Raw genomic sequence first — 22,557 nt, forward strand, 5'->3', positions numbered from 1 at the left:
GCAATTATTTAAAAAATACAAGCATATAACATTTAGGAAGGATCCAGAGTACCACCTCTACGAATAGAATGGGGAGCAAAAAGGGGGAAGAAAAAAAAACGCAATCAGTTTAGCTGTGGCAACGAGTTTCCAAGTGTAACGACTAAAACGAAAATGATGTTAAGTTTTATGTACTAAACATGTTAGTAAAGAAAAATGTATTTGACTTGGGCCTTATAGTGGTGCGGTGAAGGTGTGGGTGGTGGCACTGGCAATGGTGGTAGAGAGCGGTGGTATGGAAATGGTGGTGCCCGTGGAGGTGATGGTGGCTCAGACGGTGAAGTTGGTCGTGTCTAGGGTGGTAGTAGCCTAAGCAAGTCATCACATATGATACAATGAGCGGGGTTTGGTGGTGCGAGTCTAAATGCTACAATGTTGGTGGGGTGGCGTTGGTGGTTGTGGTGGTGAGGGTAGTGATTAATATGAATGAATTTGATTATAAGCACAAAGTTTTGTAAATCTGTTATAAACTATTTTGAGGAGTACCAAGTATTATTATTTCTTAATGTGGTTTGATTTAAATTAGGTTATCTATTTTCATTTATGACAAACAACTCCAACTTTGCTCAACATTAATGCTAATCCAAATACTTGTTTGGATGTAAGTAGTAAATTGCTCAAATAGTTAGAGCGTTCCTTTTCAACCCGTGGCGTCTCAGGTTCAGACTATTCACTTAATATAAGTTAAAGTAGTTATATCATTTGTATTAAAAAAAATTATTTGAATTATCCGAAGTATTTTGAGAGAGGAGATACTGGAAACTTAGGGAAACCAACAACTTGAGAAACGGAGAAAACTCGAAGACGACAAGGAGAAAGTAGATGCGTGTTTATGTTTTCAGCAAGTTTTAGAGCTCCGGTCTAAAAAATATCGGTTTTTTGGAGTGGATAGACTAGCGGTGTTGATTGTGTAAAATAGACTGGACTATTTAATTAATTTGGCGACTATTTTTTATATAAGTACCAAACACTCATGTTTGTATTAATTAATCATATCCCATCCTTTATATGAGTATATCTTTGCACGGGAACTTATAACTCAAGTGATAAGGATGTTTTTTTTTTCTTAGTACAACAATATATTTTATATTAAGGGGAAATAGTTCGGCTAAGCCACACAATTAACAACATAATTTGATGTTGAATTTTTCATGTACGAGATTCGAACCTAATATCTCTCACTTACAAGTGAATAGGAATACCAGTAGATTGTAGTAGTCACTGACAAGTGATAAAGATGCCGCTTGCAACGTGTTCCTAAATGGGCCTGAATAGCACATTCCAAAGAACAAACGAACCCAATTCAAAGTCCGGCCCAGCCGACATGGAGAGGTTTGGTTTTGGATTGTTGCCGTACAAAATGTCAAACAAAGTGCTAAAGCTCAACCAATCACGTCAAATTTCGAAACACGTGCGAATCGGACGTGTAGGCACGCAAGCCCATCTAGTTATGAGTCGCCCCATTCTCAGTTTTCGACTCTCAGCTTTTTCCTATTACCAACTTTACCCCTATCCCTCTTTAACCCCCACCTCACCACTTTCCTCTTGCTTGAGCCGTTGAAGCGAAGAAAGGAACACACATCAAACACACACAGAAAACGCGAGACTTCCCGCGACATCCCGATCCCTCACTCCGGCGACTCAGAATGGCTGCCGCCGTCTCCGAGAGGGCGGAGCTCGCCAAGCTCTGCACCTCACGTGACTGGTCCAAGGCCATCCGAATCATCGACTCCCTCCTCTCCCAGTCTTCTTCCATCCAAGACATCTGGTCCGCCGCGCTCTCCATCTCTCTCACTTGCTTGTTCGATTCTTGCTGATCTTCCATTTGTTAAATGAATTGTGTTCTGATCGATTTTGCGTGGCTCTGAATGTTGGTGTATTGCAGCAACAGAGCATTCTGTTACAGCCAATTGGAGCTCCACAAGCACGTGGTTAAGGACTGTGATAGGGCGCTTCAGCTGGACCCTGCGCTTCTTCAAGCTTACATCCTCAAAGGTTTTTCTCCGATCATTTTCGTCGAATTCCTGCTCTTATTTGACTTGGAATGTTTATTTCGTTTTCTTTAAATTTGATATAATTGGAGTAATTAGCTGATAATTATAGCTCCCATTATGAAACTGTTAAGCTACTCGTAATTAGAGGTCTTGGATTAGATTTTAGGTCTTTAGGTCATCTTAATTTGAATTTTAGGTGTTACCAGAATATGTGATTGAGTGGTTAGTTGATGCCGAGTGAAAAGTGCCAAAAATTTGTGAGCATGATATTAAGGAATCACAAGTGCATTATTTAGATGACTTGCGGTGGTGTTGATTGTATCGGTCCTTGTTTTACCAGATTTTTTTTTGGTATGATCTAGAAGTTCCTTAACGATGATTTAATGAAGGTTCTGTGTGAGAATTATAAATTAAATTTTATGTATTTTTAATAGTTGGTTATTCCAATAATTAGGAGCTTACTCCCCGACATTATATACGAAAGTACATTTAAGAGAATGTACACTTTTTCGCATAATTAATATACACGCATACACACTGAAACAGGACAGTTAATTTTGTTACAATTATGTTGCTCTTTGTGATGCATGCATAATGGTGCACTCTCGGTGTGCACTTAGTCAATTGTTTTATGATTCGACATGAAGTACTCTTGGGGCTCAGGCATCTTTGCGATCTTAGAATTGGTTTTTGTCCTATAGGCCGTGCATTTTCTGCTTTGGGAAGGAAAGAGGATGCTTTTTTGGTTTGGGAGCAAGGCTATGAACATGCCTTGCGTCAGTGTGCAGATCTGAAGCAGTTGCTAGAACTGGGAGAGCTTTTAACAATTGCAAAGACGGACAAAAGTAATGGAGATGATAACCAAGCAAAAGAGTCAGCATCATCTAAACTTGTGTCCGAAGCAAGCCCGCATATTAATGGTAAATCTGGTGATACTTATAAGAATCACAATAAATTGAGTGGTGAATCAAAATTATGCTGTGAATCAACAGTTACCTCCGCGGTCCATAGCAAGGTTAATGGAAATGGAAATTTTGTCGCATCCAATGGAATTGGTGATAAAGCCCAAGGGAGTAAGAAGTTTGATAGCCAAATGAATGGGAATCATGATATTAATGATAAATTACATTCTGAATCATGCAATGATTTAAGTGATACATACAGTAAGTTACCTATGATTTGTAGCAAATCAAGTGATTTAACAGAAACACCTCCCACACCCCCTAAACTAAGTACTAAATCCGATATACGCCATGAAATTGGTGAGGAGTCCAAGAGAAGTAAAAAGTTCTCTGTTGCTAGACTTTCAAAGACCAAGTCAATAAGTGTGGATTTTCGACTATCAAGAGGTATAGCAGAGGTATGTTATAATCCTTTATTTGGTAACAGTTTGTCTGTTTGAGCACAGTTATTGTTTGTGTTGAACTTCCAGCGTTTTAAACCTTATATTCTGTTTAACATATAATGCAACTTTTTAAAGGTTAATGAAGGGAAGTATGCTCATGCCATATCTATGTTTGACAAGGTAAAGCTTCACTCCATGCCAGTCATCCTGAACAGTTTCTGGCAATTTCAGTTTGTCTTCCCATCTATACTTTTCCTTGATTGTCTTCTGCTTCCATTTGTGTTCTTTTCCCTTCTTTGTTTCTTGTTTGTGGATAGGGAACAAGTCTAGAGGGTCATTGTTCTATGGGGCCATTAGCAAGTTTTATGAGCAGTTGCATTTTTGTATAATTATATGCACAGATATTGAAAGAGGATCCTAACTATCCAGAGGCACTAATAGGGAGAGGGACAGCCTATGCATTCCAACGAGAGCTTGATGCTGCAATAGCTGATTTTACAAAGGTATTTGACTAAATAATATCTGACCAAAGAATAAAAATATTTTGGCTTCACCTTCACCTGCAAGTAGTCGATCTGATTATGTTGTTCAGGCCATGGAATCAAATCCATCAGCTTGTGAGGCATGGAAACGGAGAGGACAAGCACGAGCTGCCATGGGAGAATTTGTTGAGGTGTTTATGCTATCTCAGTCTTTCCATGTAGCTGTATCATCTCTGAATTTAACTAATGAATATTTTTTATTGTGGTTGTACACTGTTCCTCCGACTTAATTATTGGTAAAATAATAAGAAAAATTCTTTTGTTATGACACAAGGACTGCCTTGCATATTTGTTTCCTCATGATTCCAGGCTATTGAAGATTTGTCCAAGGCATTAGAGTTTGAACCAAATTCAGCCGACATTTTGCACGAAAGGGGTAACTAGCTCAAACCCCATGTCTTTTCATTAATCATCATATCTCAGGACTCAGTTTCAAAGGCTATAACATAATGCTTTCATCAAAGGCTATAACATAATGCTTTCATCTTTTATAAGAACAAAATGAAATTGTATTACAGGAATTTCAGTATTTCGTTTTGTCTTTCCTGATGCAATAAGTGCTTTTAGGATGTTAAGAATGACGCAGGCAAACAATTTTCTAGAGAGATTGATAGTCTAATAGCCGTACAAGCTTGATATTGAAGTTTGTGAGGTCTTTAATTATATTAAATGAAAATTTATATGCAAGTGACAGAGACTATTGCATGATAACCTCAGTACTATGAGTAACAAATGAAACTTATATGATAACCTAAACTTATATGATAATTTCAATACTATAACACAATAGCCGATAGAACTATACATATTGGGAAATCTATAGAACTACACATATTGGGAAATCTATTCACTGTATTTTTATTAGTAGCCAAAAGAACGAGTTTTTTTTTGTTTTTTTTTTTAATTTTTTTTATAGACAGATAATGACAGTAGCATTTTAATTTTTGTAGGAATTGCCAACTTCAAGTTCAAGGAATTCTACACTGCCGTTCAAGACCTAACTGCATGCGTGAAACTTGACAAGGATAATGCATCTGCGTACACATATTTGGTGAGTCTTCAAGATTCGGTTTCCTGTTGATTCTTTAGTCTAGTGATTGGTCACACTGGTTTCCCTGTATTATATCTTGTCCTATTGAGTCTTGACTGAACTGAAATTGACTTCCCTAGGGTTTAGCATTGTCCTCTATCGGTGAATATAAAAAAGCTGAGGAGGCACATTTGAAAGCAATTCAACTGGATCCGAAATTTCTTGAAGCATGGTTGCAGCTAACCCAGGTATCCATGGCAAATTATTTTGTTTACCAAGGCCAAATGCATTTCCATTAATGTTTGAGAAAGCTTTGTGTGCGTCTGGTTCATTTCATTGCATATCCTCATTCCAATGGCATCATTCATAGTGAAAGGCAGGGTCCCATGGAATCAATATGGGACAATGTCTCTGTTAGTCAACATGGTACTCATATAATGCACTAGAATCTAAGGATAGGCTCATAAGTCATAACTGATGCTTGGTAGCAGTTTATTAGTTCACTCCTATGGAGCCAATAGGACTTGCCATTTCGGATGATACAAATCAAGCAGTTAGAACTTATTACAAATACTGTTCTTCTGGGCATGTTGGTTATTTCAGTTCTATCAAGATACGGCAAACCCAACCAAGGCTTTGGAATGTCTGCAGAAAGCTCTACAAATTGATGGGAGGTGAGCATTTTCTGTCTGAACTAAGCCATTTGTGTTTGTAATGTGCATGTTGACCTTCAGGTGCCTGGTGTTAACACTGGAGATTTTTTCTTTGTCTAAATCTGAAAGGTTTGCCAAAGCATATCATTTGCGTGGACTACTGCTCCATGGGATGGGAGAACACAGGTGCGTTCTACCAAATCATATATTTGGTTTCAATGATTGACATGTAGTCCATTAACCATATTACTACTAACATGTTTGCATGACCTTCTGAAGCATAAATGATTTATGGATATGGATATTACTGTTGTCTTTGATCATATGTAGATGATTTAATAAATTGTGATCATCACTTGCAAGGACGATATGTTTTTTGTGATACAACAATCCACTTAGGCACTACAATAGTCCACAGGCACAATAGCTTTTTCTTGTATAATTATTTATTTGTTTTATTTTATTATTTTTTCTTTTTTGTGGTGGGGCACTATACTTTTGGTCTTCTAGTTTCCATACATATTGGGTGTATTAAGTATTATGTTAAGGATGATGACATTTGACCATATTGATAGATGAAAAAGTTGCCAATGTTGCTTGGAGACGCCTGACTAAATTTGTGGTATCTTGTTAGTGAAATCATACCCCTTGAAATAGTCTGTAATTTATTGCTGGATTCTATCGTGCAGCAAGGCTATTAAGGATTTGTCAACTGGTTTGAGCATTGAGAGTGCCAATATTGAGTGCTTGTATTTGCGGGCATCCTGCTACCATGCCCTTGGAGAATATGGACATGCGGTATTAGAAGTTATTTCTTTGATTGGTTAGGAATATCAGCTGCATATTTATTCATGTTTCAGTTATGTACTGGTCACAGGTCAAGGACTACGACGCTGTGCTCGATTTGGAGCTAGACTCAATGGAGAAGTTTGTGTTGCAATGCCTTGCTTTTTATCAGGTTTAATTGATCTGGAATAATATGGCTTATTTGATGTTGATATTCTTGCACTTGCATTGATATTTTTCTGCTTGTAAGAACTATGCAAGTGCTGATGTGAAAAGAGCCAGACTCATAGCGTGCACTCTGTAACTTTTGGCGTGTGGTTCCATGTTCTAGCATATATCTTGGATGAACCTTTGACAGTTTGCTCCATTGCATTTTATTTAGTTATTTCAAATACATTGAATGAAAGTAGTATGAAACAGTAGTATCCCTTTCATGAGTGAAAACGTATACATGATAAATGACAATACCACACAAGGGGAACTGATGATTGACGATGGCCTTACTTGAACTCAAACTATTCATTGCTTACATGTTAAAACTATAACTTTGTTATTTTGTTTTGTTTCCAGAAAGAGGTTGCTCTATACACAGCATCAAGAATCAACAGTGAATTTTGCTGGTTTGATATTGATGGAGATATTGATTCACTTTTCAAGGTATTATCTCTTGAGAATTATATTTGGTCTTGATTCTCAGTTCATTGTGTTAATTTTGCATCTACTTTTTGTCATACCATTTCAGCAGGTGCATGCATCTCAATTCTCAAATCAGAAACTTTACAATGTGTGGCACAGTTATACTTCAAATAACATGCATTATTGGCATACTGTAAACAATAACACAAAAGGCATCAAGTATACAATGTCATCGGAGATATATAAAATATACAAAGGAGCTATTCCCTTATCCTAGTCCTTTAAACAACTAATTGTGAAATTGAAGCTGAAATATGAAACTCTCAAGATCGTCTATTTTCCACTGCAAAGAGGCTATAAAGCCAACCATGTTAAAAGTTATTAATTCAAAAAGAACTCAAACTATAACTTTAATGGCATGTTTGGATTAGGGTCTTTAAAGTAACATGGAACTTGGGCTATATTTGGTAGGATGACCTGCAGCAATTAGATAGAGGAAGAAAATAACTAGATCCAGTACATTTGAGAAAACTTCGAGTTTTGAAATGACAACTTTCTTGGTGTCATTTGTAAGTCCTTTTTTTGGTCTTTTTGTGGTGTGCTAGAAGAAGCTTTGTAATGTGCTTGAGTAGGTCGTTGGTAGTCTTCTTTTCTTGCATTTTTAACATTTGAGTCTTATGTTCCTTGGAACTTTAAAGTCCTTAATCCAATTGCACTTTAATAGTCATGGTTTTCAAAGAGGACACTAAAAACTTCTTTTTCTTTTGGCTATAAAGTTCAACCCTCTTTTCCCAAATAGAGGGTAAAACACAGCCTCTTATAAATCAATATGCAAAAGGAACATTAACCAATTGCCCCAAATTCTACTACATTATGTTTATTGTTTGTTCAATATCAAATATTCAGGAGTACTGGTGCAAGAGATTGCACCCCAAGAATGTATGCGAAAAGGTCTTTCGACAACCCCCCCTGCGTGAATCTTTGAAGAAGGGTAAGGTTAGAAAGCAAGATTTTCCAGTTACAAAGCAGAAGGCTGCTCTTCTGCAAGCTGCTGATTCAATTGGAAGGAAAATCCAATATGACTGTCCTGGCTTCTTACCAAATCGACGTCAGGTGATTTGATTAACTTTGAAGTTTGTCTACAATTATTGATGTGGCTTCTTAATTGTATTTTTTTTTTTCTTTCCATTTTTCCAAGTTTCAACTTTTTATCATTTTAAGTAAACATATTACCTGAGGAATAGTTGCACCTCTAGTTTTTCCCCTAAAATTGAACAACCTGGATCAGTTAGATTCATTTGAAGCTGCAGATGTTGCAATGCATTCAAGCCCCATGATATTTCTCCTCTCTCATACCTAGATGCTAAATGGTATATCATCTGTTAAAAAATTGCTCAGTTGAAATATTTGCCAAACATTTCACCAGAGGTGCACATCAAGAATTGTTTCACTATTACCTGAAACATCTTGTACGTGACCCATTTTATCCGCCTCATTGTCCCAAACACAAAATTGATGAATAGAAGTGACCATGCTTGTGTTGGGTAATTTGAGAATTAACTTTTATATTTGAGCCAGTTTAAAGACAAGAATTAACTTTTCATGTTCCAAATAAGTTTTGAAAAGGGAGCTAAAATCTGTACTTGACTGTGAGAACCGTTAATTTTGACCTATTGTGTTGGTGTAGCCAAGTTAAACTTAACTTGTGCACTTTCCATATTTTTGTAAAGAAGAAAACAAGTAAACTTTTTCCGCATTTTTTTTATACTTTTTTCATACGGGTTGTTATTTTACGTTGGGGCTTTTGGCATTCTTCTTTTGACTCATTTTGTGCTTTCAACTCTACATGCATAGGATATAATATATTTCATTGTTTCTTCTAGTTTTCCTTGCCATGAAGTGCTTTGAATTAATCAACCAAAAATTTTATTAAGTTTCTCATATCCTATGTCTACCAGCATCGTATGGCAGGATTGGCTGTTATTGAGGTTGCACAAAAGGTTTCAAAAGCATGGCGTTCCTTCCAAGTGGAGTGGAAATATTCCAATAATAAAAGCACCTTGAAGTTTGGTAAGAGAGGCCGGAGAAGGGAAAGAGTTAATTTGCCCAGCCAGAATAGAGGCGGTGCTGGTTGCAGTACAAGTAGCTCTTCAGAGACCTCAACTTCATATGGAATTACAGAAGCTAATTCATCTGCACGGTCTATGATGTCATGGCATGAGGTTTATTCGATAGCTGTCAAATGGCGGCAGATTTCTGAACCGTGTGACCCTGTTTTGTGGATTAACAAGCTAAGGTATTCCACGTGATTGTTATATGTGAATCATTTCCATGCTCAATAGCCACTGGAGATCATTTGTGGATTGAATTTCATTCTGATTTCCATTTTAATGGTTAAACAAGATAGTAAAATATTCTTCTATGTTGTCATCTAATGTGAACCTGGATTTCTTCTACCCAATTCAGTGAAGAGTTTAATGCTGGATTTGGGTCTCATACACCATTGATCCTTGGACAAGCAAAAGTTGTTCGCTACTTCCCAAATTTTGAAAGGTGAAGGTCTATAATGGTTCCATTTTGTATTGAACTGTTCAAACAATTGTCCTCCTCGAATGCTCATCACTTGTCAATGTGGCAGAACATTAGAAGTCGCCAAGGCTATAATGAAGGAAAGGTCATTTGTGTATAATAAGGCCGATAACCTTATTGATTTATCCAGGGATGGGAAATTGCAAGATGTGAGTTCACCAATGCGTTTTTTTATACTCTTGTAAATCTTATATTTTGATATGAAGGCTACTCTATCCTTTTCCTAAATGATATTATCACTTTTAATTCATATTTTGTTTGCTTTCTTCTCCATGTATAACCCTCATTGAACAGTCTTTTCTTTCATATGTAAATAGTTGTTCACTAGTATATTTATATTTGTGCAGATTATGCAAGCAAAATCTTGCACTGATTTATACAGAGTGGTTGGTGAGGACTTCTGGTTGTCTACTTGGTGCGATAGTACTGCCTTTGAGGGGTAAGATTGCATATTGTTAAATTTGACGTCCTTACATTTTAATTCCATGTCACACCTAATTTCTGACTGGTTGCTTGTTTCAGGAGGCATCTTGAAGGGACAAGGATTACCCTAGTAAAAATGTAGCTCCTTGTCTTACAACTTTCTGTTTTTCCTTTCTATTTTATTTTTTTTCCCATCTTATTTATTTCTTTCCGTTTTTCAATTTCTGGATGGATCAACTGACTATTCCAGGGGGGAGAACAAATATGACTTTGCAATCAGAACACCTTGTACGCCTTCAAGGTGGGATGAATTTGATGCAGAAATGGCGAAGGCATGGGAAGTAAGTTACCCTACACCCTTCTATGCGAGCCAATAAATTTTATTGTATTTCTATCCATACATTTATATATTTGTTTCTGGGGATCCTTGATATGAGCAATACATTTGTATATTTGTATGGGAAGAACAGATGCGCAATATGAGACATGAGAAGTATGTCTTACCATCCCCTAGTTTGTATGTATAGCATCTCCGAAGCATTGTGTTGGCCAGTGAAATGCTTGTACCAGATCTTGCATAGAGTATATCTGAATTTGATTTTGCTAATCCTACATCCAATGGATTCCAACCTGAAACCTAGCCTGAGCCATGAAACAAAACATGCTCTGAAGTGTTATTCCTCTCTTACATGTCTGCAAACCTTGTGAACTCTCATTTTTCATATTGTTCAAAACTGATGCCTTCTCAGAATTACTGCAAATCCTTCTTGGATTATGCAGGACTCTAAATCCGAGTAATCCCACATTCCTGATATACTTTTTTCTCATTTCAGACTGCTAACGCTAGGTTAATTAAATATGTAAGCAGAAATACGTGCTCGAGATATACCATACATTTTGCCACCATATATCTTAAGCAGAACCTTAAGATGCAGTCCCACATTTTACTATTTCTTTCATGGTGAGTCCTGTGGATAGAATGGACTTTAGGCTGGTTCCATTGGGCAGATTCTTTTAGCTGGAGGTGCTAAAAAAACGATTTGTTTATACTAATGTTTGTCCTTCACTTGGAGTATCAACAATCCCTGTTGGCATATTTTATTTTTATTTCAAATCGTTTGATTGAACAAATTACTAATGTCTACTAAAAAAAACGATTTGTTTATACTAATGTTTGTCAATCACTTTGAGTATCAACAATCCCTGTTGGCATATTTTATTTTTATTTCAAATCGTTTGATTGAACAAATTACTAATGTTTGCGAGTATTGACTATGTATTGGCAGGCTATATGCAATGCTTATTGCGGTGAAAATTATGGATCTAATGAATTCACCGTGCTTGAAAATGTGAGAGATGCGATTTTAAGGATGACGTATTATTGGTATATCATTTAACCTTGTTGCATATATATGGCATGTTTGTCTTTCCAAAAATATATAGATCTAAATAAAGACTACATCCATACGTAATTGTCTTTCAGGTACAATTTTATGCCTCTTTCAAGAGGCTCTGCAGCTGTTGGGTTTGTTGTTATGCTCGGATTATTTCTTGCTGCTAATATGGAGTTCATTGGAAATATCCCACAAGGTTTACAGGTAGATTGGGAAGCCATTCTGAACTCTGATCCGGACTTGTTTGTTAATTCGATGAAGACTTGGTTGTATCCGTGTCTGAAGTCAACGACATCCTGGAAAGATCATCCAGATGTGCAATCAACTCTGGCCACAACCGGTTCAGTTGTTGCTGCTCTGAGCACTTACAATGACTGAGCTTCTAAAAGTCCTGAAGAGGTGAGTTCACTGCATCAGTAGGTCTAATGAGAATATAGTATAGCTCTCTGATTGCTCAAAACTAGGGCTCATTTGGTTTCTAGGATTGAACTGGATTGGACAACCGTTGCAACGTCCACTAGATTTCAAGGTAAGCTGAAGGAAGAAATGAAACAAATCGTGGCCAATTTGAAGGTTGGAAATTGATTACATATTACGGAAATTCATCCCTTCCAATCCCTCCGAAAATGGCGGGATTGTAATATCATTCACTTATAACCTTCAATAATCAATACACCTTAAGAGTTTATGAGTTACCCAATCTAATTCAGTCCAAGGAACCAAACGAGGCCTAATTTATTGTACAGTCTTTAGATATTGGATATCCAAGTACTCAAATGAAGCTCCGACATATAAAATACGCATCATGTGATACGATGTTGTGACTTCCTGAATCTGACTTGGTTGCAGCCGAATATTGTAAGCGGGAAGATTGTTTGTAGTATTCGTCGGAGGGAAACTGAGTCAATTTGAGGCAAGATTTCTGCAAATCTTACACCTGCTTGTATCATTGTAAACATGTTATGCATGCTGTATGTTTATTTGTTGTACTTGTACAGGCTCCCTTGGATAATAAATTTGTAATTGTTATTTTCTGTGCTTCTGCATTTGTTATTGTTCATCACAATAAATTTGACCTGCAATTTTAATTCACAATACATACTTGTTATATTATACAATTTCAATATTTCACTATCTTTTCCCCTTTTGGGACATTATTGTTTGCCACCGTAGTTTTTCCCTTTGAGCTAAAGCTAACTACATCGTACACCATCGAGGTTTGGAGTCGGTGTCAAGACGGGTCATGAGGTTCCAATTCTTTTTAACGGTAACGGCAGATGATTTTGTTTGTTAAAAATGGAGGTCTCATGAAAACGTGGGACCGAATGTGAATGAACGAAACACACATATACATATATCAAATTGATTTGGGAAATGCTCTCAAATACCACTATTACTGTAGCAGTGTTCTCAAAGAGTGCTATACTATATCAGTTAGCAATTAGTCGTATTATAACTCTATTGTATTGGTATATCATATATCAGTCATAGATAGTCTTTAATATCATTCAATTTAGTACTGCAAAAAATTAGGCAAATTTAAAATTGTTAAAAACATTTATTTGTAGTGAATAAAGTTGATGAGTATAGTTTTGCAAGTAAACATTAAAGTAACTATCTTTAATTCAATTGTCATATGATTTCCGATTTAGGTAATTTTTATGGACATAATTTTTAGAGCAGTTCTAAAAGATAAATGGTTCGGATCTTTGAAAAAAGTTATGGAGTGGGATATACAAAATGTGTCAAAAAATGGGTGTTATCGTAAGCCATTAAAAATTCACTAATCTAATGTGGAGCAACGGAGGACATGGAGCAACATTTGTTTTTTGAATGCGAGTTCAGCCGTGTGTTGTGGTACTGATGCTCTTTGTAGCTAGACATGAAGTCTATCATGGGGTAGGATTTTCGTGAGTCTTGGCAAGGGTTATGGGCTTGATTTCGTGATGAAGATAGACAAGAGGAGCTTTTGCAAGAGTGTGTTTATGTTTGCAGGAGTGTGTTTTTGTTATGTGGAGAATTTGAAGAGTCGAAATGAGATGGTGTTTAAAGGAGTGTTGACTAATCCCATGGAGGGGATTAATTTGGTGAGGCAGCAAATTATTGAATTCAGAGCATGCCATAAGTCTAAGAAGTAAGTTGCTGTCCTTTGTGAGGATGAGGATGGAGCTATCTTTGCTGGACAATCATTTCGATGGAGGCGGCCAAATTATGGTGTGCTTAAGATTAACTGTGACGGTGCATGGTGTGGGAAGACACTCAAAGGAGGATATGGGTGGGTAATGAGGGACTTTGGTGGATTGCTACAAGCGGTAGGTGGGAAAGGAGGCCTATTTTTCAATAATGCGGAGATGGTAGAAGCTGCTGTGATTTGTGCGGCGTTAATAGTATGCATTGATATGGGTTGTGATGAAGTGGAGATTGAGTCTGACTCTTAGGTGATAATTATTATGCTTAATGGGGAGGATGTGGTAGATGCTACTTTGGAGTGTTTTATCCATGATATTGGTCATTTGGCGTCTCAGTTAGGAGGGGTGAGGTTTGTGTTTGTCAAGCGAAATGGAAATGTCGCTGCTCATGTTGTAGCCTTATATCTTGCCTCGCATAGAAATGCTTTCCGTTGGGTGCTCTTGGTTCAGAATTTTTATTTAATATTCTTGCTGAAGATGTAAATGTTTATATTAAAATTTAATAAAAGTTATCATTTGACCAAAAAATAAAAAATAATTGTCATCCATAAAATTATTTATCTTTTGCTAACGTAAGAGTGCAATTAGTTTTTGGTATGACACTTTAAAAGAAAAACTAATGAAAATGGCTTGAAAACTTTGAGTTTTAATGATAAGGACAAAATAAATGGTAAAGTGAATAGTATTAGGATTGATTTTTTAGTGTAAAAATGTGGTTTTTCGTTAAAGTGAACAGTACCGCAGATTTTTCGTTAAAATTCCCTACTTTAAAACGACATCTGATTGGGTTTTGAAGGACTTTATGTTACTAGAAGGTTTTATAATGGTTAATTACAATATCAAGTGTAAGAAAGTACACCTTATAAAAAAGAGTTGGCAGATCTGTAAGAAAGTGGAGGATAAAAAGAAAAGTTGGTATTTTCTTACGAATGGACTGATGTGAAAATTCATAACCATGAAAATTTAATAAATGTGATTGTAACATTACGCGCGGCATGAAGAGATGATTGTAATTGCACAAATTGATACAAATTACAACATTTATAATTGATGAGCAGATTATGCAACTCAAAACCCCGTGGAAACTCTAAATATTTATCAAAATAATATGCCAAAGAAATTAATTCATATGATTAGTACCATGCCAATAAAAAATCTGCATTTGTAACGAAGTCAAAGAAACCAAGATCTATGATATGCATATGAAAATGCAAAATTTTATATAATGCTCTAGAGTATCGATAATTCGGTCTCTTTAATTGTTGAATTTTTTTGATAAAAAAATAAAAAAGAAATAAAAAATATATCGGTTAAAAAATTTAAACCATTCTTTACTCCGAAACACCACAAAACTTTTTATGAGAATGATTGAAATTGAAAGTTTGTAATTGTCAGTCTTTGAAGCAGGAAAATGTCGCTAAAACAAAAAAGCAAAAAAAAAAAGGGGGGGAAAAAAAAAAAGGGAAAAAGAATAGCACAAAATGATTCATGGTTTCTCTGAAAAACCAAATTGTCATACCGACAATCCCCATCCCAAAATTTGACATAATAAGGGCATTATGGTCAATACGCATAACACACTACCGGTGGACTGTAGACATAAAGACAAAACTGTCCTTAAATCCTGATGGAGAGGAAGCCAGAGAATGTTCTTTTTTCGAGTTGCAGAAGTTTATTGATTTTGTCTTCTTCCCCTTACCCTATTTTCAATCTTCCCACTCTATCACTAAGATTTATATCCTTTTTTCTTCTTTCCCTTTCTACCTTTCTCCATCTTTGTTCATCAAATGTTTCTTGTACAATGGTAGGTCTACCTGTAAGACAAATGAAGGTGATTAAGCACAAGGGGGAGCACAATGTAATGGAAAGTGAAACATTACCAGTGGGTTTATGAAAAGAGTAATATTGCATTTACAATGTATTAGGTATTGTAAAGTGATATAGTGTCGGTATTATCGAATATCAAAATCAAGCAATTACTATAAATTGGTACATAGCTTTCCCAAACAAGAAAAGAGTAATTGTGCATTGACCATGTATTAGATAATGTAAATTAATAAAATGTTATTACTAGATCTCAACAACCTGTAAATTGGTATCGACTTTCTCATATAAGTAAACGGTAATGTTGCATCAACAATGTGCTATATTATAAAGTGATACATTGTCGTATTACTACATATTGACAACCTAGCTAATATTGTAGATTGGTGTCAGGATTTTCCTAGTAAGAATAAGAGTAATGTTATGACGACAATGTACTAAATACTGTAAAGTGATACATTGTTGGTATTACCACATATCGACAACCTAGCCGTTACTGTAGATTGGTGTCAAGATTTTCTTAGTAAGAATCAGAGTAATATTGCAACGGCAACGTACTAGATACTGAAAATTGATACAGTGTCAAAATTACTAGATATTGACAACCTAGTAGTTAATGTTAATTGGTACTTGACTATCCCAAATAAGAAAATGATAATGCTTTCTTTGATAATGTAATAGATATTGTAAAGTAAATAGTATTACCCGCCACTCTAGCAATGCTTTACCAAATAAGAAGAGAAGAATGCTTCATCGACAATGTGTTAGATACTACTCTAAACTCTAAAGTGATACATTATTGGTATTACACTATTACTTAATATAAAAATGTAGCAATTACCAAAATAAGAAAAGAGCAACGTTGCAAATCGAGATTAATAGACTGTGCTTAGTTAAGAGGACTCACAGCGCTCATGGAGTTCTAATAAATCTTCATGCATGTTAAACGTCCTGGACGTGGCAGGAGCAAACAACCAGGTTCTGTTCATCTGCTTGATATACATATGTGCCGCGTAGCTCGGGATTTTTTCAGTTTTGGGTTCCTCAGACTTCAATCGGTCATTAACAAACGCTAAGCAGTCCATCAAGCTCTCTTTGGCCAACCCTTTCATGTCATAAGCCTGTGATCTTCTCCACAGGCTCTTACCATGAGGACTCATTGAGCTAGATAAGCACAGAGCTCGGGTTGTGTCACTAATGACAGCATCAGGCTTCTTCAACAGCAAGAAACACTGAGCTCTATTGCTATGCAGCACGATCCTCTCGTTTCGTATCTTCAGCGGGCACAAATCAATGGCCTCTGAGTACTCCAGCACAGCTTTTTCAAGGTTCCCAGACCGAAAGCTTTCATTCCCTCGTTGCTTCAGCTCCTTCACCATTGATTTTTTCTTTCTAACTTCTTGTTCAAACATTAGTCTCTCTCTCCTCTTTCTGTCAACCTTCAAATCCCATATCTCTTCCAATGCTATCACAGCGTTTTTGCTCTCCACTTTTAAATTTCCATACTTTATTTTATGATAATCTATTAAGAGCGTCTGCGCAATTGTGTCTCCTACTTTCGGTCTTCCTCCACAGCTTCTAAGCTCGACCAGATCAACAAGAAACACAACTGATTTCTCCATGACTTTGTATCTTGTTTCGGGGTCTTTGAGAAGAAGCAAGAGGGAATCAATGGCCATGATCTGCCAATCATCTGATGACCTCGACAGATTGCAGAGTGCCTCCACGACTTCTTCCGAATTCGCTACACTTTGTCTACCAAATTTGGTTTGACAAAGTGTTCTCAACAACCCAATTCCAGCAGGTGAGGTTTGATTTTCCAAACCACCCCACATTACACACAATTTAATCAAGAATTCCTTCTTGCAGATTAAATTTAGAGACTTTTCTCTGCATGCAAAGGAGTGGAGAAGGCTGAAAGACCAGCACTGAAGCTGGCTCGCCCACTCTTCCGCCTTTCGGTTCTCAATCTCCAACCCTCCATCAACCCCACTTGTAACCAAATTGCAATGGTACTTCAATCTTTCTGTACGTTCCAACCCAGCAAACTTATCGTAAACCTCTTTTGGGCCAGTCAAGGCTATCTCCATGGCTAATTCTACAATCTCGAACTCATTTGCAGAAAAGGCTTCTTCAAACACCTTGTCATGTCCAGCTATATGAACAAGAGCATGAACCGCTACCCGCTGCTCCACCCATGTGATCTCACCTCTCATCAGCTCTAATAAAGGCAAAACCACCCCGGATTTTACAGCCTTCTCAGCAAATTCAACTACGTTCATGGCGTATGACCCGATGATATGAGCAGCATAGTAAGGAATATAAATGTTCTGATCAGTCAGCAGCCACTCCTTGTCATTGACTCCTTTGTGAATAAGCTTTGCCATGCATTCAAATATTCCAAGAGATGGAAATTCAGGGTCATTAGGGTTTTCCATGGCTATGTTCCACAGGCTGCTTAGTACAAGGACATGTTCTTGGTCATGGCTGAAAGGCAAATCTAACAAGGCTCTGATGATTTTCACATTTCGGATAGACGGGTCCGGCTCATTCATGCTGCAGAAGAAACAAGAGGGTTTTGTGCACTCTGGATCACAGGTTTTGGTGGTGGTGTTTTGAGATTGTGAGTTCATGGTTTTGTGAAGAGAAGTTGGAGTTTTATTGGGGTTTTGGGGCTTATAAAAAATTAATAATTTATGCTTAGTTTGGTAGAGAGTTTTGGTTGCAAAAGAATGAACTTAGATGAATATGACACCACCAAGAGCAAAAAGTGCAAAAATAGTCATGTAAATGAAGAAACTCAACTTACTCTAAGAATTGGTTCACATGATTGCCTCTAACATCAAATCCAAGCACCATGGGTTTGAGAAACATATGAGATTTCATCCTATACTCTTTTTCTGAGCGTTTTAAATATTGAGTTTTGAGTGTCTTTATGACAAACTGAGAGTGAACAACGGTTGTCTAGATTCTTAATCTGTATTGTCTCATTAGAAGGAAAGACGATTCCAATTATTTTGTCCTTTGCATCAAGTCACGTTTTTCTTCATTAGAGGTTTGTTTGTATGGCATTTGCCTTCTTCTCTTTCAATTTTTGAATTTGTTGGTGGAGGGGGTGCCTCCCCATGTGAGAAACTTGCTAAGGCAAGAGAGACTACTTAATGGATTAGCAACTCACTTTGTCATGTTTCTACAGGCAAATGGCCAAACAATTCTTAGCATGTTATGGGAAGTTGTAAGTAATTAATAGGATAGCTGCAAAGCATTTCTCGGGTTGGATTTAACTAAACCAAGTGTCTTTTGCTAAATGGAGACAGAGTACTACGATCTCACTTGGGATTATCTAAACAATTAATGATAAGATTTTTACCACCTGCAAAAGTAAGGATAAAAATACTTAAAATACTTGTAAGAGTACAAGGTAATTGTAGTATAGCAGCTCAAACCATGTCACTTTTCACATGGATTGAATTAATAATTTATGTTAAAACCAAATCTTAATTAATTATTTGAAAACAAAATTTGGAAGAGGTTGATTTTATGACCTAAAATATTAAAAGCGAATTTAATTAAAAACAATTAAATAAATTGGCAAAGTAAAGAGAATAAAAGAAAATAGTTTTGAAAATCTATTTAAGCACTAGGTTTCCGCTGTTACCTTAACAATCATACGTAGTTCTTCCAATTACTTATGAATTACCCATGCATATTTTGAAGGTTAGGTTTTCCTAAAGTATGCCCTACTTGGAACCTCCAACATAGAACGTATATCTAATATGCAACCCATCTGTGGCGTCCAGATCGAATGTGAACACGCAAGACTCATTAAGTTTTGTGAAATCCTTTTGAAAAACCATATAACCCTTAAGATGTGTCGTCCATCCTAAGAAGTTACACATATTAACCACAAGAAGCCTTAGTCAATTCCAGGGACAACCCTCTGCCAAAATTGCATCAAATTACTTTTCTAAATATCCTAACGGTGGCCAATCATCAAGACAATTAGATAGTTTAAACCGGTAATTAATAATTCAAAACTTGCATGCATAATATCATAAGTAAATTGAAAAGAAACTACTTATTCTCGCTAAGACTCGTGGCCTCGCCCTAGCAAACGAAACTAGTTACTAACAATCATAAAATAAAGGGAGTTTTAACGAAAAGCCCGCAGTACTGTTTACTTTAACGAAAAACCACATTTTTACACTAAAAAATCAAACCTAGTACTATTCACTTTACCATTTATTTTGTCCTTATCGTTAAAACTTAAAGTTTTCAAGCCATTCTCATTAGTTTTCCTTTAAATAAAATATTATTAAGAACATAGATAGAAAACACCTTGAAAATAAACTTGAATCGTCAAAATCTCTCCAAGCCTAGCAAAGTATTGATGCGTTCTCCTTTCTAATGGCTAAATAACCTTTTTAATACTACTACAAAATAAAATCCTACCTAAAAAATGTCTTCTAAAAACTAGGAAACATAGTAGAATAAGATAACTAGGAAATAAAAGGTTTCCTATTTAAATTGAAATTTGAACTTATCAGAAAATCAGACTTTTGACCAACCAAATCAACTCTGATTTGGTCCTAGAAAGTTTCTTTTGAAAGTTGAAGATGTCCCCTACAAATCCCCAGAAGGAATCTTCCTCAAAATATGCCATCTTGGCCTTTAAAATACCCAAAACATCCAAAAATGTCAATTTGGAAAAGCCGCGCGCTGAGTCTTTATTTTATTTCCATGGTCAAACGGCTTGGTAGAAAACTCTGGAATTTTGACACAATCATCATGAAACACTCATGAACATCCCCAAATTGAAATCACTCCAAAATTCATATGTATGATCACTTTTTGCTCCAAATGAAGTTGAATATCCTACATTGAAAATACATAACAAAATATCAAAGTTCCACCAAAATAACCAATAAACTATAACTAAGAATAAGGCAAAATATATGGTATAGTATGGATTCATCAAATACCCCCAAACTTAACTTTTTTCTTGTCCTCAAGCAAAACAAAACTAAAAAACAAATATAAAAACTAGCAGACTAGAAACTTAAACAAAAATTAATTAAGACAAAATTTTCACCTGCAAGTTGTCATCATAGAAAACATTAAAAATCAGAACATCTTTTCAAAAGTTCCAACTAATCCCACTATAGAGTCTAAGCCATTTAGAATCAATTAGAAAAGAATTCATGAACTTCTTTTGGTGTAAAGTGAACCAACATGGCTAAGAAGACTTGATTAAAATCCCTACCTTTTGTCCTTTTTATTCCACACTTCAGACATAATAACTTGATATAAATTTATTTTTTTCACTTTTTTTTTCTCCTTTTTTTTTTTTTTTTTTTTTTTCCTAGTAACAATGGTGGTTGTGCAATGCCAGTTCCCTTAAGCTTTCAATCTAACCCATGTAACGAGCTTTAGGTCAATGACTTCCAAACCACTAAGGCTTTAGGGCACTAGTTGTAGAACACCCCTAATGACTTACTAATTCGAGCTGAAAAGACTACGAAACCAACCAACCACCCTGCCCTATGCCAAAACTCTATCGTTTGACGCGATAATCACTACTGATCAGGCAAGACTGACCCGGTGACTAAGTAAAACCTCGGGTGGAACAATTATTATTTTATTCATAACAAGAGCTAACCTTTACTTTATTTAAAACAAAAAAAATTAAAAATAAACTTAGACTAAAAGTAAGTGTTTCAATCTCACTCCCCACAAACCATGTTGATGTGAATGTGCAAATTTTCAAAGTATAACTCATGAATTAGTGTCTAAGCAATGATAAATAGAAAAGACTCTATTATGGGATTAACCTTCACCATGTCCATTTGTTCTAACGTTTAAAATATTCTATGGATATTAACTTAAAAAGAATGAATTTTTTTTTTAATTGACTCAAAAATTAAAAACCTAAAAAACTTATTTCCCACCCCCAAACTTAAATCACACATTATCTTCAAGGTGTGAAAAATAAACATGACAAAAATAAAATAAAACTATAAAAATAACTCAAATGAAAAAGACTACCAAAGAAAACTAATAAAAAATAAAAATAAATAAATAACAAAAATTAAAAATAAATAAATAAATAAATAAATAAATAACAAATTATAAAACAGAAAAATAAAGAAAGAAAAGAAAACAGAGGCACCTGGATTCGAAGTGGTAACCTGGTGCAGGGAGAATGTGCCCGCTCAGTGGATATCTAGGGCTAAATTGCCTCCAAATGCAACCTGCAAAGATCACATATTAAAAATCTAACTAGAATAAACCCAAAATAAAATACTAATTAACTAAAAAAAATGACTACTTTTGTGTTTTTCAATTTTCTTGATTTTTTTTTTGGTGATAAAGAATAAAAGCAAGAAAATAAAATGAATGGAAATAAAAAGAAAAGAGTTTCGAAAAATTGGGTTGCCTCCTAATTAGCGCTTTAGTTAACGTCTATAGCTAGACGTAGAGGAACTGATGATCACGTTACTTGTCCTTTTAAAATCAACTACTCTTTTGCTGCATCATTGGATAATGGTAGGTAAGGATTGACTTGAATTGTGCATTTAAATTCATTGGTTGAATCTTTGATATCCACCCTTCCGTGTGAATGAATTTTTGTAAGCAAATAGGGGTTTTTACAAATAGGTTGATGTCTCTGCCAAACTAACTTAAACCTTGTATTTAACACCCATAATTTTTTTATTGGTTGAATTTCTTGACGAAGAATTGGGCTGCCATTAAGCTTCTTCTTTTTCTTGTAGATTTTAACATTCTTGCAAGACTCCACATGAATTTCCTCAAGTGTAAAGGGTTGTGCAGTTACACTGTCATTTTTGAAGCTTTCCTGCAGCTGTGGGTGGCTTTGCAGCCTCTTGAAAGAGAATGTTTGGCATATAGACTTAGGGTAGCAATGGGATATGTGGAAAGTTCAGGATCAGCATATGATGTTTCCTTCCTTGGGCGTGAACAACAGGCAGATGGCTCATCAGTTCCTACACCAACCTCTCAATCAACATAGCTTGTCCCACAGTTTACTTCTTGAATTGTGGAGCATTCCTCCGAATCTTGTGGGTTAGCTATTGTTTGATTAGAAAAATTGGC

At 35.9% G+C, this 22,557-nt stretch overlaps 2 protein-coding genes across 5 annotated transcripts; one reads left to right on the plus strand and one right to left on the minus strand.

The window, feature by feature from the left end:
• Positions 1-1,427: 1,427 nt before the first annotated feature.
• On the plus strand, positions 1,428-12,526 carry LOC137741462 (suppressor of RPS4-RLD 1). Of its 4 annotated transcripts, XM_068481178.2 has the most exons (25): positions 1,515-1,807; positions 1,925-2,034; positions 2,735-2,953; positions 3,026-3,393; positions 3,514-3,558; positions 3,780-3,881; positions 3,971-4,051; positions 4,230-4,296; positions 4,871-4,971; positions 5,091-5,198; positions 5,554-5,624; positions 5,733-5,789; positions 6,293-6,401; positions 6,481-6,561; positions 6,960-7,046; positions 7,932-8,138; positions 8,984-9,321; positions 9,492-9,578; positions 9,664-9,763; positions 9,962-10,053; positions 10,137-10,175; positions 10,288-10,378; positions 11,324-11,421; positions 11,521-11,830; positions 12,281-12,526. In XM_068481178.2, the coding sequence occupies exons 1-24, from the start codon at positions 1,686-1,688 to the stop codon at positions 11,807-11,809; spliced, it is 3,069 nt and encodes a 1,022-aa protein (XP_068337279.2). In that variant the 5' UTR covers positions 1,515-1,685; the 3' UTR covers positions 11,810-11,830; positions 12,281-12,526. The 4 variants fall into 4 exon arrangements, with proteins under 4 accessions (XP_068337272.2, XP_088542567.1, XP_088542566.1 ...); XM_068481171.2 differs by having other exon boundaries at positions 1,428-1,807; positions 2,735-3,393; XM_088686441.1 differs by having other exon boundaries at positions 1,497-1,807; positions 2,735-3,393; positions 11,914-12,526.
• Positions 12,527-15,315: 2,789 nt separating this feature from the next.
• LOC137721662 (uncharacterized) lies at positions 15,316-18,077 on the minus strand. Its single transcript, XM_088684990.1, has 2 exons — positions 16,352-18,077; positions 15,316-15,434 (listed from the first exon to the last, which is right to left on the minus strand). Exons 1-2 carry the CDS (start codon positions 18,075-18,077, stop codon positions 15,316-15,318), a joined length of 1,845 nt encoding a protein of 614 aa, XP_088541116.1.
• Between the last annotated feature and the right edge of the window lie 4,480 nt (positions 18,078-22,557).

The sequence above is a fragment of the Pyrus communis genome, chromosome 15 (genome assembly GCF_041283825.1).
Source record: "Pyrus communis isolate YQ-2024b chromosome 15, ASM4128382v1, whole genome shotgun sequence".
Taxonomy (NCBI): domain Eukaryota; kingdom Viridiplantae; phylum Streptophyta; class Magnoliopsida; order Rosales; family Rosaceae; genus Pyrus; species Pyrus communis.